Source organism: Amphiprion ocellaris, chromosome 2 (genome assembly GCF_022539595.1).
Source record: "Amphiprion ocellaris isolate individual 3 ecotype Okinawa chromosome 2, ASM2253959v1, whole genome shotgun sequence".
Taxonomy (NCBI): domain Eukaryota; kingdom Metazoa; phylum Chordata; class Actinopteri; family Pomacentridae; genus Amphiprion; species Amphiprion ocellaris.
Genome location: NC_072767.1, coordinates 15,467,842 through 15,492,966, shown reverse-complemented (window position 1 = coordinate 15,492,966; position 25,125 = coordinate 15,467,842). Strand labels below are relative to the sequence as shown.

At 38.4% G+C, this 25,125-nt stretch overlaps 1 protein-coding gene across 1 annotated transcript in view; it reads left to right on the top strand.

The window, feature by feature from the left end:
- Positions 1-25,125, top strand: part of brinp3a.2 (bone morphogenetic protein/retinoic acid inducible neural-specific 3a, tandem duplicate 2) — a 62,289-nt gene that overhangs the window by 17,085 nt on the left and 20,079 nt on the right. The window contains exons 3-4 of the mRNA XM_023268630.3: positions 17,715-17,905; positions 21,686-21,876. Of these exons, the coding sequence (XP_023124398.1) occupies positions 17,715-17,905; positions 21,686-21,876 (382 nt within the window). The remainder of the gene's footprint in view (positions 1-17,714; positions 17,906-21,685; positions 21,877-25,125) is intronic.

Here is a 25,125-nt window from a genome sequence, read left to right as displayed (position 1 = left end):
TGCAGCATAACTACATATCTAAATGCAACAGTGGACAATATGCTTGACGAAAATCCCTTTTATTGCTCTTTAGTAGAGACTTATTTACTTGCCATGTGGTGTCATGCAAAAAAGGTTCCTCACAGCCAGTGTTCACACAGTATCTGGCCTGCCTACACAGAATTATCATGTATTACACTCAGTGCATGTTTCAATCAGCTGGCTGTATCACTTCCTGCTGCCTTCCAAACCCTCAGGGAGTCACCTGATCACCTGGTCAAATGAGATATGTTGATTAGCACTGTAAAAAAAAAAAAAAAAAAACCCGATGATTTGTCATGACAGCAACACAGTCTGAGGTATCGGCATGCGACCAATTTAATGGAGATTGTGTCATGAATCATACCCGTCATCGTTTAGGAGGATGTTGTCCAGGCTACTGGAAATAAACGGACAGGGTTCCTGACATCTATGGATCGGTGCGGGGATGCTTTATGGCTTCGGTGTCGTGTTAGAGCTTTTTAATATTTCCTTCTCTGGCAAAAGGCAGTGGTCCATTGGAACTGAGCTGCATGGGCGGCAAGATTAATAGTCTTATCATGTGGCCAAGTGATTAGTGAGCTCTTAGTACTTATTACTCTGCATTATCACAGAATCCCCAGAGAGGCTTCTGTCAGCTGCAAGGTTGTGTTTGAGGCCCTCTAGATTACCACAATGCGGCATTGATTAATAGTGATGATATTAAAAGGAAAAACTAACCTAAAAAGTAAATAGCCTGTAAATCTTCCCAAATTGAATTCACTTGGATTCAGTCCCATTCGATTGGGGAAAGCGACGCAGACAAGAGGGATACAGCTGTGTGGGGATTGTTTCTGTTCTGGCAAATCATAGCTTTCTTTCAGTGCCGGTGTTGGTGGTGTGAAATGTGCTGATGATTTTGGGAGCTCACATCTGGAGCAGGCGCATAAAACATTCAGTAGGATTGTTTTATTAAAGATAGAGGGCTCGCTGCATTATTCTCTTGAGGGGACTGAGCTACATCGCCATGCTCCTGCTGAGTAACAGAGGTCCTTAAATTTCCTAATCAAATTCTATCTGTACTACAAGACAAGGCAGTGATCCTCTGTGGCAGTAATATCTGACCTTTCTGGCTTGTAAAAGGCAAAGGATGTCTTGAAACTACTTACCACTAGCTGAACATATGCCTGAGCTGTGAGCACATCCCCAAAGACTGCTGTTTGCTTTTTAAGCTGTTTCATTTGAATAACAGCACTCTGAACAGGTACACTTTTATCAGTGCTGTAGCTTGTGGAATAATATTCTGCATTAATAATAAATTAAATCTCACTGCAGTGTTGAAATAGTCTTCACACCAACAGTCAGAAGGCAGAGCTTGCATTGTATGGCTGCAAAGTTTATTGATTTAGAAAAAATCTGATCCAATAATATACACACGGGACTAAAAAACTGACCGAGCATTCGATACTACCTTGAATGGTTGCCAGTGTTCTGATATTTAATGTCGAGACACATTTAGTTAGAATGTGTCTGCTTAAATACAAAAAGTATTGAGGTTCAATAGCAGCACTGACAAGATAAACCTATCACCGTTTATGAGGAAATATTATTTTAGCAGAAATAAAGTAGTAGATATATATATATATATATATATATATATATATATATATATATATATATATATATATATATATATATATATATATATACATATACACACACACACACACACACATACACACACACTATATATATATATATATATATATATATATATATATATATGGTCAACATCTACCGCCTTCATACTGACATGTATTTTAATGACTTTTGATTGGAAATAAATAAGCTTATCTAACATGGACCTTGCTGTAACGCTCTTGATTAAACATGATTTACTTGTGTCCAGCCTCCAGGTGCATTCACAGTACAGACCAGAGTGATTATCAGTTGAGGTGTGAGCGGTAAGCTTTCGGCTCAGCGATTATCTGCTGCACACAATTATTAGTTGTTAGATAAAATTTGCAACTGAATTGTAAGTAAACACACCCTGTAGCATATTATGTGAGGGCTGTGCAATGTTGACGGTACTGACAAGAAAGAACACTGCATTATTACCATGAAAACAGATGAAAAAAAATGCAATCCATTAGAAAAAAAGGATGGAATAATAGGCATGTATTGTGCAACACCTCTGCAGTGATTACAGTTACAATGCAGTGCAGTGAAATGAGTAGCCTGAAAATTGGCCTTTTACTTGAATTCAATGTGACCATTTTTTAAATGTTTTTTTTTTTTTGGGGGGGGGGGATTTTTGAAAGTTTATTTTGAACATTTCAACATAAAATGAAAAGAACAAAAGACAATGAATAACTTGCTCAAAAAGAAGTGGCAAGAAGATGAAGCTTATCTAACCCCAACCCTTCTCCTTACACAAATGATTGTACATCTATTCTATTTATAAACAGTAATAACACTAATAATAATAATAATAATAATAATAGTGAACATGATTTATAATAATTATACACCAATATGTCCATCTACATTCATACAACAGCACAAAGACAAAATGACCTAACAATAACAAAACACAACAAAAATAAAAACTCGACTATGATAATACACATAAATAAATATAGAAAACAAGTCATTAAAGAAATAACTAATAACAGTAACCTGTCCATACCCAGTGACTGTCACACCCCCACTGTGAAAACATTATCTTTATATTTTGTTTTAAGAGTCTTACCCCATCAAATGAAATACAGAATATTTTTCTGTTTGTACAGATTTTGTTCATTTTGTGTTTTCCTCTTAACTGATATCTTCCTTCTCGATCCCTAAACAGTTTCTGTATATTTTGTGGCAAAACGTTATTTTTAGTTTTGTACACAATTTGTGCAGTTTGGAATTTTACTATATCTGTAAATTTTAATAATTTCAACTGTAGCCAACATTGTGAATAACCCGTATTGTCCCTTTTTGAAGAATAATTAATGAGTAGATTAAACTCTTGTAATTATTACCCCAGAACCATAGATACATACTGAATAAATGTAGACAACCATTCCTTTAGTTAAATTTATTAAACATAAATATATGCTTTATACTTCAAATATAGGACACCCAATTAAAACTGCTGGGTGGCTTCTGAAAGAGTGCATTACAGTGAGCACCGGTATACAACCCCAAATAACACACTGAAGCAATGAGATTCTAATAATTATCTACAATTAATTTACTCAACCATCCCGTGCACCCACTCCAAGTTTAACTTGATCAAGAGGAAACGGCTTACTGTTTGATGTAAGAGGCACTTCAAGAACAATGAACAACAGCAGATTTCCTAAACCACAGGGGAGTCTGCAGGTGCTCTGAAGAGGGTTGAGGTGAGTGTTTCAGAGCAGACTCCCTCAGCGCTGCTTCTCAACATCCCACTGCTACATTCTTACTGATGTTCTCTGTCTCATCTCCTCTCCTGAAATTCCCTCTGAGGTTTTGGCAAGTCCAAGTTGCCCCTTGTGGTAAACAGGCTGGCGAGAGAGCGGAAATAAATAGTCGTTTTTCACCTCCAAGACCCCTTTTCTCAGCTGTTGTTTAAAATGTTACAAAGGGCGCTGATCTCTGAGCAGTTATTTATTTTGTAATTCAAAACAGACACAACGTAAGACATTTTACCCCGAATCAGATCTATCGGTTGCTCAGCTTTTACTTTGGTTCTCGCATTGATTCAGTGTGATGCTGCAGGCAACTGAAATTTCTCTTCAGTTGAGCTGTCTGAAAATTTTTTTCAATAAAATTCAAGTGTAAAAAGGGATGATTATTGCTCTGTAAATCGAAGGCTTTGGTTTCCCTTTTAATCCTCATTTCAGGTTTTAACCCACACAGTCAGTCCCACAGAATAAAACCTGCTAACTTTGATGATTTATTGACTTTATTAGTGCCTCTGTGATTTTGGCATTCATGATTTTGCGTAAGGGCTGCACAGTGGCTTGGTGGTTAGCTAGAAGATCACCAGTTCATGTCCTGGGCCTTCACAAGATCATTCTGCATGGAGTCTGCATGTTCTCCCTGTGCATGCGTGAGTTTTCTCTGGGTACTCCGGCTTCCTCCGACAGCCCAAAAACATGCTGAGGTTAATTGGTGATTCTAAATTGTCTGTAGGTGTGAATGTGAGAGTGATGGTTTGTTCCTTTGTGTAGCCCTGTGATAGGGTGAAGGCAGGAGACAGGTCACCAGTCTAAGTCAGCTAGGATAGAATCCAGACCCCTCCAACCCTAATGAGGATTAAGCGGTGTATAGATAATGGATGGATTTTAAGTAAAATCTCACTCTAACTAATGGTTGAATTGACCTAATGATGGTGCTGGAAATGTTATTAAACATTTACACCCAGATACCTGCAGAAGTAATGATGCCCTCATTAGCCACTGCTGCGGCTTGCATTTACTGCTAATTAGCAAATGACAGTATCCTCAAACACAAAACTGTTGCACATGGTAAATATTCTACGGTTAAATACAAGCATATTATCATTGTGAGCATGTCAGCATTCTGATGCTACCATTTAGCCCAAAGCACCGCTGTGCCTAAGAACAGCACCTCCTCACTGAGCTGCTCGCAGGGCTGACGACTCTTAATCTTATTGACTTAATGCCATGCCAAAATTCAAAAAGGCTCTTTGAATTTACATTTCCGCTGCAATGACAATATTCACACAAGCTGTGTCACATTATGATACACATTTGTAAATATGAATGATTGCATGGCAGCAGCTTTAAATTTACAAAACTTAAAGAGCTTTTCTGGCTCTGAGTGCCACATTATGCTACGTAAAACACAAGGAGCACCTGCTAACATCACTGTCTCAGCAGTTTCTCTGCTGAATACTACAAAATGTTTCTTATACCGTGAGGAGCTTACATCAATAAGTGTCTGTGACTGTTGTACTGACAATCTTACGTGTGTTTGCTGTAAGTGATAATTTTTGACAGCCTGTTTTTGGTTGAAATTCACATCACTGGGTACAGGATGCAGGGCAGAGGTGATTGAAATTGACAATATTATTTCCTTCTCTGGTCTTCTTCATGTGTAGTTCAGATCTCTGCTAAGTCCTAATAAATGCTCAATGACAGGAGAAGATGAATTACCAGAATCTGTGCTTCGAGTAACAGCGTTTGAGCTACTTCAGCAGTGATGGAGTAATGAATTCACGACATGTTATGCCTCTACTCAATTTCCCACTTTTCTCACTGATTGAATTTGAAAGAATTTTTAACAAGTCCTCTGAAGGAAATGGAAAAGGGTTTATGGTTTTTTTTTTGTGGGTGTGTGTGAGTGTGTGTGAGCTTGTGTTTTGGGGACTCACTGGAGAGCATCCCCATTGCTTCCAATGCAAACACAATGTGGGCCTTCCGCCTTAGCCACCTGCTCAGAGCAAACACTGCCAAGGGAAGGCTGCCATATTCACCAGGGTGATGGTAGCAGTGTTGACATGTATTTGGACTCATTCTGAGCATATTGCATTGGGGTAATCCATTTGATTAGTTTTTATGGGATAAAATTTCATTAAAAATATCATTTAACTATGGAAAATTCCCTACGCTGATTAAATGCTATCAGATTGCTTAATTATTAGGCGACACGCCAGCAAATAAATATGAGCATATGAAATATCATAAGCACACAGCCTAAAGCTCTATTTATGCACTTAAGTTAAAATGCCAATACACCTTTCATTACCAACATCAAATTCAAAGGTGCTTCTTTCTAAAGAAACATGGTTCCTGCAGCTGGCATAGTATTATATATTACATTATTAAATTACTGTTGCATTAGTGCATAAGAAACTCTGTGGTGTAGTTTATTTGATCTATTTCATACAGAGTTAGATATTGCGCTGTGGTTTCCAATCTAGGGTTTGGTCTGCAGTTATGAGAAGACTGATGGAGCACAGAAACTTCTGCTAATCGAATTTGTATGCAGATTTTGGACCTTTCTCATTTGCCTTTTTGGTCTGTATTGGTAAAACTCTATAGACCTGTAAGTCCATCACTGGGCACTGATTAAACTTTAAAAATGCATTTAGAGGTACACTACAAGTCAAAGTTTGGACACACCCTCTCATTCAATGCCTTTTATTTATTTGTATTATTTTCCACAATGTAGATTAATACTGAAGATTTATACTTTTTTGTTTAAAACATAATTCCATATGTATTCTTTTATAGTTTTGATGTCTTCAGTGTTAATCTACAATGTAGAAAATGATTTAAAAAAAAAAAAAAAAACATTGAATGAGAAGGTGTGTCCAAACTTTTGACTAGTAGTGTATTTATCATGAAAATAATCCCATCCTACCTTAAAATGGCTAAGACAACATTGCTTTCTTTAGAACGTGTGGCGTTGATTTTTTACTCATTGTCTGTATTCTATTATATACAGTACACCATAAGGACATGTGTTACACCCAGCCTAGGGGCTGCTCAACAGAAAATGCCATCCTTCACAGGTCTCAAGCAGCCACACCAAACACTTTTTCCTCTGAGAAATGAATCGTTTCTTTTACCAAACAAATGTCATACGATAACAAAGGTTGTGGTTAACAAAAAACAAATCAGTGGAAACATATAAATTAAATTCAGAGTGAGCTACAAGCCAACATAACAAACAAAAGCCACACTATCCTTGGGAATCTGTCTTACCTACCAAAATAAAAGTGGTTAAAATAAAGTCTTACATCCCTTTCCCTTTCTTTGTCTATACAAAGAACGCTGGGCTCAAAATGTGTGTGCCGGTTGGCATGCAGTGGAGGATGGCCCGCCCAGCTGACCCTATGACTTCTGGCTATGGCATCCTTCGCCTTACGCACCGCTTTCTTCGGTAGCTCGACCAATCCTGTCATCGGTACGGCACAGCCCTATTTGAATATTAAATTGGCGCATAGAAAGGAAGCACACAGAGCACATGAAAACATACACATATCAACTGCAGTAGTAACAACATGTTAACAAACCAAACGAGGACTTAAAGTCTCTTAGAGGCAACCAAACACCAGACATGTGACGAGTGATCCCAACTAGACCCTACGCCATTTTCAAGGAGGTTACAAGCAATAAATAAACGGTAACTAGTGGTTTAACCTTCAACAAAACATTGTATTTTGCAAGTATTTTACATGTTCTCCAGTAACTATGGTGGTGAACTTGTCACAGAGGGACAGAAGTGCAACATATATCCATCTGATATGTATTTGAGCATTAGTACAAGTCAATATGCAGTATTTCAATAAATATTCTTTGTTATTTTCTAGATGCAGAAGTGAACCAACTTTTAAAAAAAGGCTTTCTTTTAATTTGATGGAAATTCAACAGCTTTAACATCTCGGCTAGGATGGCGTCAAGAGAGTTACAGAGATGAAACTGATGTACCGCTGTGAAAGGAGCAATGAAATGATAATAATAATGACTTAGCTGGTTGTAGGGGGGATTGCAGCCCCTAAAATCAACTCTGTGGTGAAACCCATTTCATTTCATGCTTTCCTTGCAGGATGAACCATTTGGCCTATCGGGGGTTTAAGATAAGACAGGGCTAGCTTATCACAGTCAACGATAACTGAAGAAACGAACGACAACGGGGATTTGCGAATGCTCTCTCTGTACCTGTCCCCCCCCACACTCCCTCCTTCTCACCCCCCCTCCCTCCCCATGTATCCCCCTGTCTTTTTTTTTTTTTTCACCCACAGAACATGCTGCTGCAGCTTTGAACTGCTGCTCTCACGCTGCAAAGTGGAACTCAAGAGACAGTGTCCCATTTGAAGAGGTCATTTATTTGTATGGCATGAAATGAGGAGAAGATTAATAGCTACACTAGATATATCTGAGCAAGAGATTAGTCAAAGCTTCGTCTGAATACTACAGTGTCAGCAAAAAGGTCAGCAGGTACCACATATCCATTTAACATCATTATGTTTACTTCCTACACAGTTTCTGCTTAATATTGTGTGAATCGTCCTTGTTCCGTGTTTATAGAACAGAAAATGAAAATGATATGCATTGCAAATCTCCACTGCCAGCTTGTACTAACTTTTGTGTGCCGCAGTTTGAATTCTAGGGGATTTGTGCTTTGTATCATTTAAACATCTGTGTGTTTGAGCTTTCCTCATTACTCCTTGTTTAATGTGATATATACCCTTTCAAAAGGCCACACTCCCTCCATCCATCATCTGCAGCCAAGGTTGTTAAACCCATTCTGATCACGGCAGTCAAGCTTTTACTGTGAAGACAGAAAAGTGCAACATTTGACTGATTGGACAATGCAGTTCACATACATTTACTAAACATTTGTTATTTCCTGCCACACGGTGAAATCTCACAGGAATAGTCCATCATTCAAGGCAGTCCTGTGCATTTCTACATGGGGTTTGTGCTTTTGATGATCACACAGCATCAGAATATGGCCCTTAGAAAAATAAAGAAACTTCTAAAACGAACAGAGTGCTCTCTAAAAAGGCAGAGTTCTTTGAGGAACATTTTTCCATTCCCTTTTTTCCCCCACATAAGCATGATTATGTGAGTAAATTTGGAGCAGTGCCAGTCAGACAGCAAAAATTGGCACCACACTCTTGTACCCGCCCAGAGAAATTTCAAAGTAATCACAGCCGATCTATTATAATTACAGCTGTGATATCTGTCTGTGACTTCATAACTGTCTCTTCAGAAATCCATTGCCATGCGGATTTGTAATGGAAAGTGTTCACAAATATAAATACAATCTCAGTCCTGGCCTAATATCTGAGTTGTACATATTAAAAACATCAAAAATAGTGCTGCTCTTCAAATGGCTTTAATGCTGCAAGTATCTATTTAATTAGTTCTAGTTACACATGCTGAACTAGGTTATGTCTCTGTAGGAGGCTTGTCTTTTTTCATGTTTAGCTGATTTTTTTCCTCTATTCCTCACTATCATGACTTAGTATTCATTCCAGTCCGAGCATAAATGGAATATTTTTATCCTCCACAGACTTCTTTCTTCATCTCACTGCTGGTAGAGCAGTAAATGGTTTCTGCTGCAAACTGAAGACTCAGAAGAAACGAGCTGCTTTTTAGGAGAACTTGAAAACTATGGCATTTAATTAGTCTTAAAACCCATGGACACAGAAACCAGACGCGTGCATGTGATTAACGTGCACAGAATAGAATTTGTCCTAGTGGAAAACCTTTCTCGCCAGAAGGCGTTTATGCTGTGTGACTGCACAAAGCAGTGTTCATGGAAAACATAGACCGTAGGAGAAAGACGGATGTAGTGATATCACCCACTGGTGTAAAGTTTAGCATTAATATATTGGTCTTTTGAAAGCTGACATGACAAATGAATGATGGATCTGACAGGAGAACCCAACAACAACATGTATGGTGATATGGTAGCCGTCTGTCAATCACAAGGTAGTCCCACCCTAAAACAACCAACTCTCTTTTATCTGATTTACTCAAAATGAAGCCATAATTTACTGAACACCAAGCTGTGTTGAAGAAGTCGATTGATGCCAAAACCTCTCAAGGATTGTTTTGAACAGATTAAGTAACAGATCATATGAGCAGTAGGATAATTTTCTCATTGACTTCATTTACAATCAGACTTGTTTTTACAACTAGCTGTTAGAGAGAATGTTGGTTTTAAGCGCTTCCCCTTGGCTCCACTTGACAGACCTGAAGGCTATATCCATCTGTGAAGGAAAAGCACATTGTCGAGGAAGTGTTTGTGCTCTACAGGAACAAATGCGGTACAACAAGCACAGGACAGTGACCCTCCCTGTGTGATCACAACTACCTGATGCTCACTTGGTTCCAAGTTGACTTTAGAGGCAGGAGCAGTGGGTGTTGCCGGGGTTTACATTTATCATCGTTACATGAATGGTGTTGAGAAGAAGAATTAACCAAATTCTGTTGAACACTGATATTTTTTTGTGATTTATTGTCTGTCCATGTCCTACAGCTGGATAGAGTAATGACACGTACCTTCTTCAAGGTAAAATGCAACATGTCAACATGTTGTTTTTCACTGCATATAAAACACAGAAAGATATCAATAACTAAACAAAATGTAATAAACATCAATAGCCACATCATAAAGGAGTCACTATCAAGTCATTTAGGGTGTAGTGTGGTGGTTTAAGTACTGTAATGATGTACAATAATATGGTATTTGTATTTTACTTGACTATGTACCTTTTCTAGTACTTTAAACTTCTACCCATTTTTTTTGTTTGTTTGTTTTCATTCTTACGTTACATGTAATTAATAGTACATAATATGATGAGGAGATAGATTATGGTGCAAAATTATGAGAAAGTAATGACTAAATATTTGATTTAGATGAACGGTTATGGATCCCCAAGGAAAAAATGTGCAATCTACCAAGCAGTAAATATCAAAACCAGCTTCACCTTCAGCATCTGCAACGTTAAAGAGGCAAACACACTGATCCATCAGTGATCATAATTTAATGATGTAATATTATGAAATGGACCATTCTGCCCCCCCCCCCCCCCCCCCCCCCCCGTTGGTTCTTGAGGTGTATTTTGTCACAAATACTGTTGTACTTTTATTTTAAAAAAAAAAATGAGTGAAAGACTCTCAGTTGCAGGGCTTCTTCTGCTCTGTGCTGTTGTCTCTTCTTCCACCACTGTCAAAGGACCGGAGAAAGGCTACAGACTGGGTGCTCAAAGTGACCAATCAAAGGAGCAGAGTTATTAGCCACTGTCCTTGCCTCCAAACTCTCAAAAGTCAACTTGACATGTGGGCGACTAACTGTGGAGCAGTTGTGAGCACTCAGGGAGGGTCGAGCAAACGCTCGTCACGCTACTGTGCTTGTGGGACCACATTTATGCACGAGGAGGAGAAACGGTCCCTCATGAGTACGTTTCTCTACTCAGACACTGTTCTGTGCACTCGCAGAACAGAAATGCTCCCTTGCAAGGATGGATTTCCGTTTGATGACACTGTTCTTTGTGCTCGTATTGCTCTCACACCTAGTTTCTGTGAGCATGAGTTGTAAGTATAGTTAAAATTATGGTCTTCTAATGGTTCAAAATTCAATTCAATTCAATTTTATTTTATTTATATAGTGCTAATTACAATTCAGATTGTCTCAAGATGCTTTACAGAACCCATATGAATGAACCCCCAGAGCAAGCCCTAAGGCGACAGTGGCCTTTTAATGGGAAGAAACTTTGAGCAGAAACTGGCTCATATGGGGGACCCATCTGCCACCTGTGGGTTGAGAGGGACAGAAGAGGTGGTGGGGGGAGATTGGGATACATGCATGAAAAGAGTAACGTAGATGATACATACAAAGTACAAGCCAGCATTGCAACTGATTCATAAGTTTACTCTTATGGTGTAAGGCTCTGACATTAAATATACTACATATATAGCTGGTAGTAAGATGCAAACATTGTCAGTTGTGTCCTGTACATGTGGACTCCAACTGACCCCCTCAGGGTCCCCCAGTCAGCCCTAACTCGAAGCTTTGTTAAAAAGGAAGGTTTCAAGCCTGGTCTTAAAAGTAGAGAGGGTGTCCGCCTCCCGAACGCACACTGGGAGCTGGTTCCACAGGAGAGGAGCTGATAACTGAAGGCTCTGCCTCCCATTCTACTTTTAGAAATTCTGGGAGCTACAAGTTAGCCTGCAGTCTGAGAGCGAAGAATTCTGCTCGGATGATGTAGTACTATAAGATCTTTAATGAATTGATTTCAAAGTTTGCATCGGCTTGTTAGAAAACTAAAAGGTAGAGAATAAAATATGAAGCACATACCTGATACAGTTTGTCAGTAAAATATATATTTGCTTCACTATTGAAACTATTGAACAAGAGGAAGTTTAGCATTAGGATTATTCTGAAGAATTTAATGGTAGCTGCTTTCCAATTACTTTGAAGTCTTTGAATTTTTCCTGTTTTATGTGATTTGGACACATTAAATTCAGGAGAAGTAAATTAAATTAAGCTGTAAAATGTTCATATGATACTGCCAACTTTGTGTTGATTGTGGCTTTAAGTATTTCTCTTGGACATTAAGTATTTGTCTAAATGAGCAAAAAATGCTGCTAAACTTCATCTATTGTCCAGACTAGATAAATAAACTTTGAAGGTGCTCTTGCTTCAGCTATCTTCATTCATTCGTCCTTGTCTAGTGGTGAAACGGTGTAATGCAGGGATCCGTTTCTGTATCTTTTCCTTTGGCCCAGTGGTAAAAAGTGCACATCTGTCAGAGCTACAGCTGCTGTTGACCTCAGTCCCACAGCTCTCACTGTGTTTACATTTTAGACAACAGAGGCAGCTGCAACTTCTACCTGTTTGAAAGCACTTTAGCAGTCTGTCAGATTAGACAGAGGTGTTTCCCTGGGAACAGAAGCAAACAACATAACAAGTGCAGCTGAAAGCAGCAATACCTGACAGCACAATCTCTTAGATTGCATCACACAATCTTCCTTTGCAGATTAAATTAGCCCAACTGTCAGAGAATTATAGAATTCCTGTTTTGGGAGAATTTCACGTACTCCTCTTCTATATTGGCATAAAATCCCTCTGTAGATGTTTAGTTGTTGATTTAAACATAAAATCTCATATGTGTGTGTCAGGATTAGATATTTAGATGTTTTGGGTTTTTTGCTTGAAAATGAAAATGCTCCCTTCTTCTCTTAAAATGGTTTTGATGTAACTCTTTCTGTTGCTTCCTTGACAATGTGCCGATCTACAAAGTTGCTCCCTCTCTCTCCACCCACCCCTACGTGCTAGATGCAGCTGGAGCACACCAGCTCACCTGAGACTCTGTTCGAACACTGTACATCTACTGCATTACACGATGGGAAGCTGTAATATTGGAGCAATTTGGCTGTACCTGTTTGAGTTGGAAACCTATTCAGAAGTAGAATAGTGGTACTGAAAGACCCACCCATGTACACTGACAGGGTTAGTTCCTTTAGTTTGTTGTGTGTCGAACCCCAGAAGTCTGAATCTGTATGTCAGATAGCACGCTGATGTTTCAAGGTGGGGAAACTCAGCCATGGCTTTGGCTGCATATTTCGCTCAAGGTATCTCTTCCAACACCATGTAGGCATGTTAGCAGGGTAAAAAACAAACAAACTTGAATTTCACTGCAAGAAGTCTTTATCTTCACTCTCACTACAAGGTAAATGGTATTGGTGACAGGTTGGTCGAGAGACACAATATAACCTTTTTTTCTGGCCCTTTCGTTCTTAGATTAGATTAGATTAACTTTATTGTCATTACAGATGTGAAAGTAAAGGTAACAATGCAGTGTGACATCTAACCAGCGGGGCAAAAGGCAGCAAATGCAAGATTTACAAATGTACAAAGATATACAGGGTGAATGAGAGTTGATGTATTATAACTTTGAAATATGAATGGCTTGCTATAGGCCTAATACAGTTGAAGGTACAATGAACATACTGTGCCGACAGACGTATCAGAATATATATGAATGAATATAGACATAATATACAGATTATTGGGATGCTATGAATAAACTGTTGCAATGAACATGCTATATACTAATAGACATACGATATGGATATAATGATATTTCTGTAAGATATGGACATAATAGATATAATGTAAGGATATATATATGAATGATGTAGTCATAATATGCAGATTATGGGCAAATTATACACATCAGGCTGCTAAAAAGCACAACCAACTACTTTATTTTCAGTGTGTTATAAGGAAAATGTTAATGAAAGTAGCACCAAGAACCACATATACCACTTCTTTAAGATTTGAAAATTGTGATCTCCAAAAAAAACCTTAGAAATGTGAGTATTTTTGAAAAATAAAAAGCTTTTTAAAAAAATAGGTTAAATGAAATGAATTATAAATCCAGTCTATACATTGTTAATGTGATAAATGACTATTCTAGCTGGAAACAGCTGATTTTTAATGGAATATCTCCATAGGGGTACAGAGGAACATTTCCAGCAACCATCACTATTGTGTTCTAATGCTACATTGTGTTAGCTAATGGTGTTGAAAGGCTAATTGATCATTTGAAAACACTTGTGCGGTTATGTTAGCACATGAATAAAAGTGAGTTTTAATGGAAAACATGGAATTGCCTGGGTGACCCCAAACTTTTGAACGGTATGTACATATATAACGTGAAGAGCACCAACGGAAATACAAAACTAAAAGCAACCATAATCACTCTACCTTATTTGAAAAAAAACCCCAGTGGATTAGTGTTGTAAATATTAATAGCTGACAAAAAAATGAAAAAAAAGACATTTTAGGCCCATAGTGGGGCTACAGATTAAGAGTTCCTGAGTCCAGAGAGCAGAGTCTCTGTACAGCACACTGCCTTGACCTCACATTTTTGATCTTGCGCTGCCTTAGTCATATGGAGTTTGGCCATTGGTACTCTTATCCAATTTGTTATGACAGCAGGTTAGCTGTGGTCAGAGTACAAATTGTGAATTTGCCTGCTCGGGGCAAGTGGCAACACTTTCATCGAAATTACCTGGATTTTTCTTTGGGTGGTACTGAGCTGTAAAACCTGGGTGACTGCAGCTTCCTAGGTATACAGTATCTGGCATCTTCAGGAAACTGTGTGTGTTTGCAAGTCTGTATCCATAAACAGGCAGTTCATATGTCTTTAACGGAGTAAATGACTGTGTTTATATCAATCACAGCAACATTTTGTCGAAAGGCTTTCCCTGGAGATTATATAGTCAGGTTTTTAGTCATCTTTTTTATGTTATGTTGTGACTTTTGAGCTGTCGGTCTAGCAGCTGTCTCAACCTTAGCATTTCGATGTCAGAGCTCAAGTCTCTGCCTCCAAGAAGCTGCAGAAGTTGATTTAGTTTTATCTCCGCTTTGGTGCCTTTGGTGATTAACTTCACACTCATGAGGCTTCTTCAAAGCTTTACTATGATGAAACTAAATTGATGAAACAAGTTACTCTCTGGTATGAACATTACTTTCACTGGCAGCGGTCATTTAGTTCGTTGAATTCCAGTTTAGTTGTCATAAATGCAATATTGTGTTGCTCAGAGAAAACATAAAATCTACATTTCTGTCATCATTTTGGTTTTAATACAGAGCATTTTTTTTTCTTTGAACAAACTAAAATGTAGTCTAAAATTCTAAGCCAAACTGTTCAGATAAAGTGTGCCATGTGCCCTTCTTTTCCCAAAATACACTGTTCTCAACCTCAAATTTGTACCGTTTTGCCAAATGTAAGACAAACAAACGTGGAACGCTAATTTGACTTCACATGCTGCTCTCTCTGTTGTGCTGAGTGTGTAACTCCAAGTGAAGGAGTGCACAAAATGATGTGTGAAGGACACCTCACATCAAAATCTTTCACTAAACACCTTTAACTTCCTGATAGTTAAATAACTTTGTATAGAGCCAAAGCACTGCCAAAAGCAAAGTCAGTTCAAAGGGCTGAGCCTTGGGCAAATGTTTAACAAAAATAGGAGGAAGAATGCATGCAGGGTGCCAGGTTGTTTGTTATTGATGGCACATCCATATCCTTTGGCTCCTCGAGTGTTGCTCCACTTCAGCTTATCATGCTGCCTTTGACATACATTATCTTTTTTACTCTCATAATGTTTTTTTTTTTTTTTTGTATTTGGAAGTTGAAAGTTGCAGCAGCTTAAAAGCTGTAGGAGTAAGATAGGAAAAAAGAAATTCATATCTTTAAAAGCATTCATGGTTTATTAAATGTTATTCATTTTATCTCTGTTTTATCATTTCCAAGACGCAATTACATGAAAATCACCAGAGACATTGTGATCACTGCTGCTTTTGGTGATTATTCCTCATTGAATGTTGCATATATGCTGCTCTCATGGTTGAGGTCAGGCTGTTGTCAGAGGGAAATGAAAGAACATGGAAAGATAAGAAAAGCTAATATAGTCTTTAGTTTAGGCCTTATTCATCATGTTTACGGTAGCTTTGCTCCCATTTTGTTTTCTCTCTCATCATGGAGTACATTCTCTATCTGAAAAATGTCTTGTACCAACTTGTACTTATTCATTTAGTCGCACAGTATATCTCTGCCATGGTGAGGTTGTTAGTGAAAACGTCTGTCAGCTGTGTAGTTGGAGCACATTTCCATTCCACGTGAAAGTCATGGTTTCAGCTGATACCAGGTTTGTGTCTGAATGCTTTTTTTTCGTTTCTCCTCACAAACTTTCTCTCTTTTTTCATTCAGTTGTCTTTTTGTTTTACTTCAATTCCGCCAGTGTCAGCATGGTCGAGGGGCTTCTAACACTGCCAAAGCACATGACATAAAATGAATTATATTCGCTGCTCTCTGTGTCGTTCCCTCTCTTCTCTGTCTTTCTCTGTGTGCCATTTATTCCACTGACTAAGTTCTAGGCAATTGTTGTATACAATGCCACCTGCCTAAGAAGCAGATGCTGTCAGCTTCTCTATCTTAGTCTGATTCACCAGATCTAATGAGTGGGTACAAGTATGTTGTTTTAGCTAATATTTCTTGCGACATTCTCTTCCCCTTACACTCCCTTCTCTTGCTGTTGGACTGAAGGCACCAACACTGCATCCTGGGCTTTGGATCATCCAAGACAATCGTGATGCAAACAAGCAGAATGATAATGAGTCCAACTAGATCATTCTCCATCAGTGACACAGTGCTGTGGAGATGGGTCTGTCCATGCAAAACTAATTCTACCATAGCACTAGGACTGCTATAATTGAATGCTATTCATTATGAATTTGCCTTTTTTTAAAATTAATTCTTTATTCTACTATTTATTGTTTTTCAGTTTATTGAACATCCAAATTCTGGGTGAAAATGGAAAACCTCCCAGACAGTACGAATTTGTTTTAAAGTTGTTTTGTTCCAACAGCAGTCCAAATCCAAAATCATTTAATTTACAACAATATATTTTTTAAAAAAAGGAATAAGCAGAAAAAAAATGCAACAGGCTTAGAAATTGTTAAATATTTTAGGTGCATAAATAACTTTATGGGGCTCTTTGGACTTTTTGTGCAAATAGCAATAGTTTGAGGTTTTTTAGTAATTGAAATTAAGCTTACTTTACATGTTTATTGGCTTGTGTGTATCTTCTTCCTTGCTGCTTTTGGTGCATTGAGGCAAATATCGGCACATTGCTGCCACCTGTAGATCAAGATATGCACACTCATAAACAAAACGGACCCATTTGTCGGCAAACAGCTCTTTAAAAGTGATGATTGGAATTGTCAGCGTTAATTGTGTCATGGATAGACACAATTGATCATTTTAGTTCTCCCAATACAAGTGCATATTTATTACTGAAGCTTTCTTACTCAAGTTTTTGTTGCCCCTTGATCTGATCCGAGTCATTTAACATTTAGTGTCTGCAGATACCAAGTCCTGATTCAATACATGTTTATACATGTTTGAATACTCAGGCTGCAGATTTTACAAGTGGCTGCTGGATTGCATTCATCAACAAAAAAATCTAATTTTCCATCCCTACCATCCTGGAACAAATTCTGCTGTCTCTTTCTGACATCTGCATGTCAGTGGACGTAGCAAAGGATTGGGCTTAGGTTCAGGCTCAGTAAAAACCATACTGATCAGTTTTTTTTAAAAATCTATTCCCAACCTCTAAAATCTAATCAGGACATCCTCATTTATCATCACTTCTCATGTTGTTTGTGTGTTTTGTGATTCTTTCTAGGGAGTTTGGGAGATGGAAGGTGAACAACTTGGCAGTGGAAAGGAGAGATTTCCTGGAGTCTCCGTTACCTTTGACCCCTGAGTTCATCAGGAACATTCGACTCCTGGGCCGCCGGCCCGCCACCCAGATGATCACTGACAACCTGATCAGGAAATATGGAACTCACTTCCTGTTGTCAGCTACACTGGGAGGTACAGGAGAACACTGTTGGTTTACTGTTCATAAGATGACTACATTATATATCTTTATTGCTTATCTTTGTGGTTGCATACATAAATATATTGACTAACTGAACCTATTGGAAAAATAACTGGCCTGACTCGTTCACTTATCCAACGTGCATAAATGCAGCTCACAATGACAGTGGTGACAGATTCAGAAGTCATTGATTTTTGGAACAGTGGTTTCCTGATTTCAAACAGATGCAGCCTTCACATTTATGGAGAGCTTCCATCAATTTTTCTGAGTGAAATGAAAATTGTTGCTGGCAGATTTGATCAGATGTAACTACCAAAGCAATTAGGATCAATTCTGTGATTTGTTTGAAACTGTCTTTGGCTGATTTTAATATCTCTGATTGACTTTGCTGGAAACAAGAACCCTGCAAAAAGACTGGATAATAAAAATGGCAACACATTACTGTTGTAATGCAAAAAAAAAAAAGAAAAAAAAAGAAAGGAGATACAGCTAATGGGTCCCAGGTCAGCATTTTTATTTGTTAACGATTTATGTAGAATAAAACAGCAGTGTTTGTTTGTTTTGTTTTTTTTGAAAAGTCCAGAGTAGGAAAACTTAGCCTATGTGTTGTAGTACTTTATAAGAGAGAAAATGTGCTTCAAGGAATTATTTCTCTCCCAGATGAAATGAGGTTTAGTGAAGTATACAATTTGCGATGATAAAAGCTTTTAGTATTTGCTCTCCCAGTCAGTCCATATGGTAAACAGATGGACATGGCACAATAATGCAGTTCACTCAGAGTAACTCAATAAAACATCATAACTGAATTATATGTCACTGCCAGCACAGAAGTTAGTCTTTAGAGATGTATGAATACATGTACAAGCCTGTGTACTATAAACCTACCTCTCCTACTGCTAGTTACAGTTGCCCCTTTTTGGATTTTCTTCAGTCAAATGAATGGGCAGGGACTAATGGTTCTCTGACTGAAGAAAAGGGGAAAAAAGGAGGAAAAAAACCAAGTTAAGATGCGCAGGCAAATCCTGAAAAGCAGATTTGCTTTTACACAGCAACACTTGTCAATTACTTTATACCCAACTCCAGGCTTTGAAAAGGTCGCTGTTGTGAGTGGCTCCAGATAATGCAACCCTTCCAGCTGCCTGAGCTGATGCAGCCCTGCACTCTGGCTCTCAGCCAGTACTTAGTGATATGAAGAGAGGAGAATGAGGAGTTTGCCTTGGATTCTTGCCAGAGACATGCCTCTGTGGTTCTGAATGGATTGCCTCTGTGTTCAGAAACATATGGACTTAATGAAATTAATAAATAGATTGCGATATCAAGAGGGTGCCCTTCAGCAGCAGAGTAAGAAAGGCAGTGGGCAGAAAAATGGCCCCAAAGCATTAACACTGCATTATGATGAGACATATGATGTGCAGTGTCTTGGGAACTCTCAAAGCAAAGAGAGTGTGCTGCACCACGGCCCCTAGACTTATGAAGTGCTGATTGCTATGATCGGTGGCTTCTGATACAGGGTGACGTTGCTTATCCTAATTGTGGTCAAGTGTCTTTATGCTTCAGAGGCGTCTGTACTGGCTGCTCCTGAGCTCATAGCCACCTGGAATTCTGTGTGTCTCTCTTGGAGGGGAGCAGGTGGCTGCTTTTAAAATTATGGCACTGTTAAACTGTAGATTAATTAATAAAAAAAAAAATATCAAGACATTAAAAGGTATCCTGAGCTTTGTTCTGCTATGAAATATGTGCCAACCGCAGACACTAAAACCTTATTAACTGAGAATCCGAGTGAAAAGATTGGACAGAAGTTGGCACGCTTTGTGATTGACAGGGGATTTGTGGGAAGTGCCGTATATAAACACCTCACCGACGAGCGCTTAGCACCAATGAGAGAGACAAACACAACAATCACTAAAACACTTAGGATATTAACTCTTTGATTTTATGTCAAGAAAGCACAGCTCAGCCTCCGAGAAGCTAAAAATGAGTTTGTACTTAGAAGGCAATAATGTGCACACCCAATCAGTTTTCAAAAAGTGCAAGCCAGATTCAAAGTGCCTCAATGGTAGCCCATTTTCATCCCAAAGGCTTTCTTGCATTTGACTAAACGGTGGCGAGTTCCAGTATTTATTCTCACCCTCAATTCATATGGCTTAAGGCTTGTTAATGACCCAAGGTTAATGGTGTGAAATTGCCTGGAGAGGAATCCCAGGACTGCATTATAAATACCTAATAAGTGGAGGTGTAGACAGTCTGTTCCATTTTACCACATACAGCTTACTTTACTGCTCTCTCAAACTATCTGTCGAGAATGTGGCTGTCACCGTTTTCAAAGGAGTGTCCCTTATGCTTTAGATCAGTGGTCTCCAACCTTTTTTGCACCATGGACGAGATTCAAGCCAGACAGTTTTCTACCGACCAGTCATTGTGCACAAAACAAACAAGAAAAGCACTCAGAGAGCGCAGTTCTCCGCCAAGGCTGCTCAGTTGTTACATCATTTCCATCGGATGAAATCTTTAATAAAGGAATTACCTTACGCTGAGCACAGGCGTGTGTTATGCACATTTAGGTTATGTATGGATACAGAATGACGTGACCTAAATATGTAGCAGGCGGCAGGAACTGATGGGACTTGGAAACAATCCCACAATTTAATCACTTGTTCCTTGTATCATTTCTAATGGATAAGTCCCGATAAGTCCGCAGTGGATCTGTAGCAGGATCACAATCATGTGATCGTTAGCAGGCAGCAGACGTAGTGTTCACTTGTTGTCATAGTTACAGTGACGCTATCTTGCAATGATACAGAAATCTTTAACAAATTCGTGGATCCAGACTATAATCTGCATCACTGCAAAAATCTAATCACTTAGCCCTTGTGTCATTTCTGACCTTCCTTGAAAATTTCATACAAATCCATTTGTCTGTTTTTAAATAATGTTATTATGTGTAGGACAACGGTTGGAAATTAGCCTTGTGCTAAATCTGTCGTATTTACTGCAACCTTGTGTAAACTATTATGAGATTGTATGTTCATTTATTTGCACTGTCCCATCCAAATAAACAAATAAATAAACAGACGGATGGACGGACAGACAGACAGACAAATGTATGTCAATCATCACATAATTACTCATTATTAATTTTATCATTATGACTCTGCCGCCACGTTCCTTGGCGGAGTAATAATGATCTTTTTTAGAGTCCTAAGCAAATAAAATTATTTGTTATTGCTAAATATTTACTTACTTTTTCCTTCTGTCATCATCAAGTCTCTCCCATTTTTAAAAGAAGCTCTCTAGAGACGTTTTTTAATAATTTTGGCAGATTGACAGCTTCATTTAACATCAAGTGCGGGAAACCAGCACAGATGGAAGCGACAGGAAGACGATTTAGTCATTTTTCAAAATAAAACACCTGCAGACTCCACCAGAAATAAAATCTAAAATAAACCGTTTTTATTCTGTCAGCGTGGCCTAGTACTAAATGATCCATGGCCCGGTGGTTGGGGACCACTGCTTTAGATGCAAATGAGTCTTGTCATAGTGCGCTGGCTAGGCTACATTACTACAGCGGGTTGTTGAGTGGGTGTTTATTGGGAAACTAAAGTTAACTGGGACTCCTAACCGCTTAGACTAATTAGAACTAAGGACGCATTTTAGATGAGTGCTAAAACATGTTCAAGAACCAGAAATAAATCTAGCCACATTCTGCTGAAGTACGAAGGATGACTGAGAATCTACACAGACGACTGAATGCTATTTCTTTTTTTTCTGTGCAGGAGAAGAGGCCTTAACAATATTTGTGGATAAGAGGAAACTGAGTAAGAAAGCAGAGGTGAGCGACTACTCGGGTAACTCCTCCACTGTGACTCTGGAAGCTCTGCACCAGCTGGCTGCCTCCTACTTCATCGACAGGGAGAGCACTCTGCGCAAGCTGCACCACATCCAGATCGCCTCCACTGCCATCAAGGTAACGCCTTTTTAAACATTTCTTTTATGCTGTTTTGACAGTGAAATTCACTGATTATTCAAAATTCCATCTACCTTGTTCTTCAGTCAGTCATCAATCAAATCAAACTCATTACTCCATGACAATACACCTAAAACCTTACATGACTTAAAGCTGGAACACTGGTACTCAGTAGATCACTGTTTCTTACTTTCTCAGAAACCTTCTTTTGGTTCCGTTCCCATCATTTTTCACATTTGTACAATGTTGGAATAGTTACATTGTTGATTATTTTGTTAGTTTCTACCAATTCATACAATTTATTTTTGTGAGATACATGTAAATCTACAGAAACCACTGGAAACAACTGTTGACAGACTTTCTATAAGCAGCATTGCTTGGTTACACAAAATGTTGTCGTAACAGAAGTAATTAAACAATATCTGTCCAAATAGCACTGATATTTGAAAGAGTAACATAAACAAACCAGCTCCATGAGTGCAAACCTTTCTCAAGAGCAGCAGAGAGAGAGGCCTGGAATAGCAAATACAGCATATTTTGCTTCTTTAGTGCCATTCATATCCTTTATTATGAAGCATTAGACTGGCTTTGACTGGAAAATTTGAATGGACAAAATCGATAGAGAATTTCAGTTTTCCTTTCCCTGGTTCTGGAGATGCAAACTTGAAAATCTCCCTGAGGAAGCTTCTCATGAAGCTCTTCTTTGAATGAAAACAAAGCTGGAAGTGACAGGATGCAATATTTCATCCCAGATAGTATATCCTGCTGTCAATCGACAAACATTCAAGCACAGTTCTCCTTTGTCACTAGTTATGCGTAATACGCTGCACTCCTATTGAATGTTATTATGTCAATTGCACTTTTAGCATATGTAGATTTTAAATTATAAGGGTCATTTTCTCAAACCACAACAAAAAAATGCATTTACAGGGCACCCCTGTAGCTCAACTGGTTGAGCAGGTGACCATGAACAGGGGCTATAAAGCTAATAAATCCTTAAAAAGTACAGTGAAAAATAAAAATAAATAAATATAGAACACAGTAAACTATACATTAATGTTTGATATTACACACACACACACACATACACTCTGACACACACACATATGTGTGCATATATATATATATATATATATATATATATATATATATATATATATATATATATATATATATATATATATATATAAAATGTGAAAAGCACCAACAGAAATACAGAAATGAAAACAGCCATAATCACTCTAACTTATTTGCAAAAGACAGTACATTAGTGTTGTAAATATTAATAGGTAAATGAAAAAAATGAAAAAAGTTTTTAAAAAAAAGAAAAGAAAAAGACATTTTAGGCCCATATGTATACATTCAATGCTTTTTATTTATTTGTATTCTACATTGTAGATTAATATTGAAGAGTAACACTTTTTTTGTTTACAACATAATTCCATATGCATTCTTTTATAGTTTTGATGTCTTCAGTATTAATCTACAATGTAGAAAAAAATGAAATTAAAAACATTGAATGGAGGGGTGTGTCCAGACTTTTGGCTGGTAATGTGTATATGTATATATACGTGTGTGTGTGTGTGTGTGTGTGTGTATACTTTAATAGGATCACACTATTTCTTTTCAAAGTTTAAACCTTATAGAAGTAGTATGTGCCGTTCTTGGTGCTACTTTTATTGTCAACAGTTTCCTTGTTATAGTACAATGATAACAGCAATGAAAATAAAGTAGATGATTATGCTTTTTATCAGCCTGCTTGTGATGAGATATGATCTTCAGCCGCCGTAAGCACATTTAGTCTGGAGGAAGCTCAGTGATGAGCACATATGGCGTGGGGAAGATAAATGAATCTTGTGAAGCACACCTTGTGACAGGTTTCTGCCTGCAGTCGTCACCTTCAGGTAGCATGAGGTTAATAGGGTGACAGAGGGGAGGATGACCCTCCTTTCTGCCTTTTTCATTTCTCGGAACACAGTGGTAGTCGGCGTGTGAAGTGTGGCTTTCTGTGCTGTAACAGAGCATGAATCAGTCTCTCTGTACTTATATCAAAGCTCTGTCCTCTCACTACATTGTGTTCGGGGAGTATTTCTTTTGCAGCTAAGGTGGGCACATCTGAGGTACAGAGGCAGATGCTTTTGTCTGTTTCATTTCTTGGGAATTAGGGTTTTTTTCTGTAGCTACAGAGAGGAAGAGAAGACGAGAGAGTGTGCTTTTATGCTCCAAAGGCAGTCATCTGGCATAACTGACAGGTGGAAAGTGGGAAGAGGAGAGATTCACCTCCATCACTGGTAGAAAGTGAGTCAAAGGAGCGACAGATTGCTTCACACTTGTGCATCATTTCCACAGGGCGTTGACCCACACAGTAGCAGAACTGATACAACTAAGCACTTCCCTGCATGAATTTGAATCGAACAAGTTGAGGAGTGAATGTGAAAGGGCTGGTGAGGCAAAGGACCCCTGCTGTCTTCATGCAAATGGGAAATTGAAGCCATAAATATTGTGGTGTGCTGCGCCTTGGCTGTGGAAATCTGGACTTTCTTTAAGAAGTCACGGCACAGAGCAGAGCTTGTTTGTACAATGAGTAATGACTCTGGTTGTTGGAGAGTAGTGGGGAGCATTTTTGCTACAATTTGAGAATTTCCAAGACTGAATCAATGGTGATATCCCCAACTGACTCCGACCGTATTTGCCAGTCTGTCTAAACGCAGTGATGAACAGGGAGACGGTCTTGACCGAGGAAACGGCAGAATCATCTGGTTTCGTATTTACTTTTCACTGACAGTCTCGATTTATTGTGGCTGAGAAACACATTTTTTGTGCGCCCAATCTTATGACTCGATCGATGTCGGTTGGACTGTCACGGAGCAGATAGACAACTGCTGTGATCTTCAATACTCAAATCAAAATATGTCTCTACGGTGCTTTTTTTTTCTGGCCTGTGGACATTAAATAGAAAAATAACAAAGTGATGTAAACTGTTGAAAAACACACTTTACAGGATAAATTCACAACCGCAAACTGGCATACCCATAAGGACAGCTGGATGTTAATTATAAGACATATAACTGCATTATTGTTATCATTTATTTATACTTTTTTTCAAGCTTCTGGTAGCTTGTTTTTGTTAGCCCACACAGCTTTGCCCTTGTCATTCCTGTTGGCAGATGCAGATGCCATTTACTGCGAACAAGCTCTAATAAATACATTGCATTCTACCTGATTAACAGCGAAACAGCAGATTTTTAA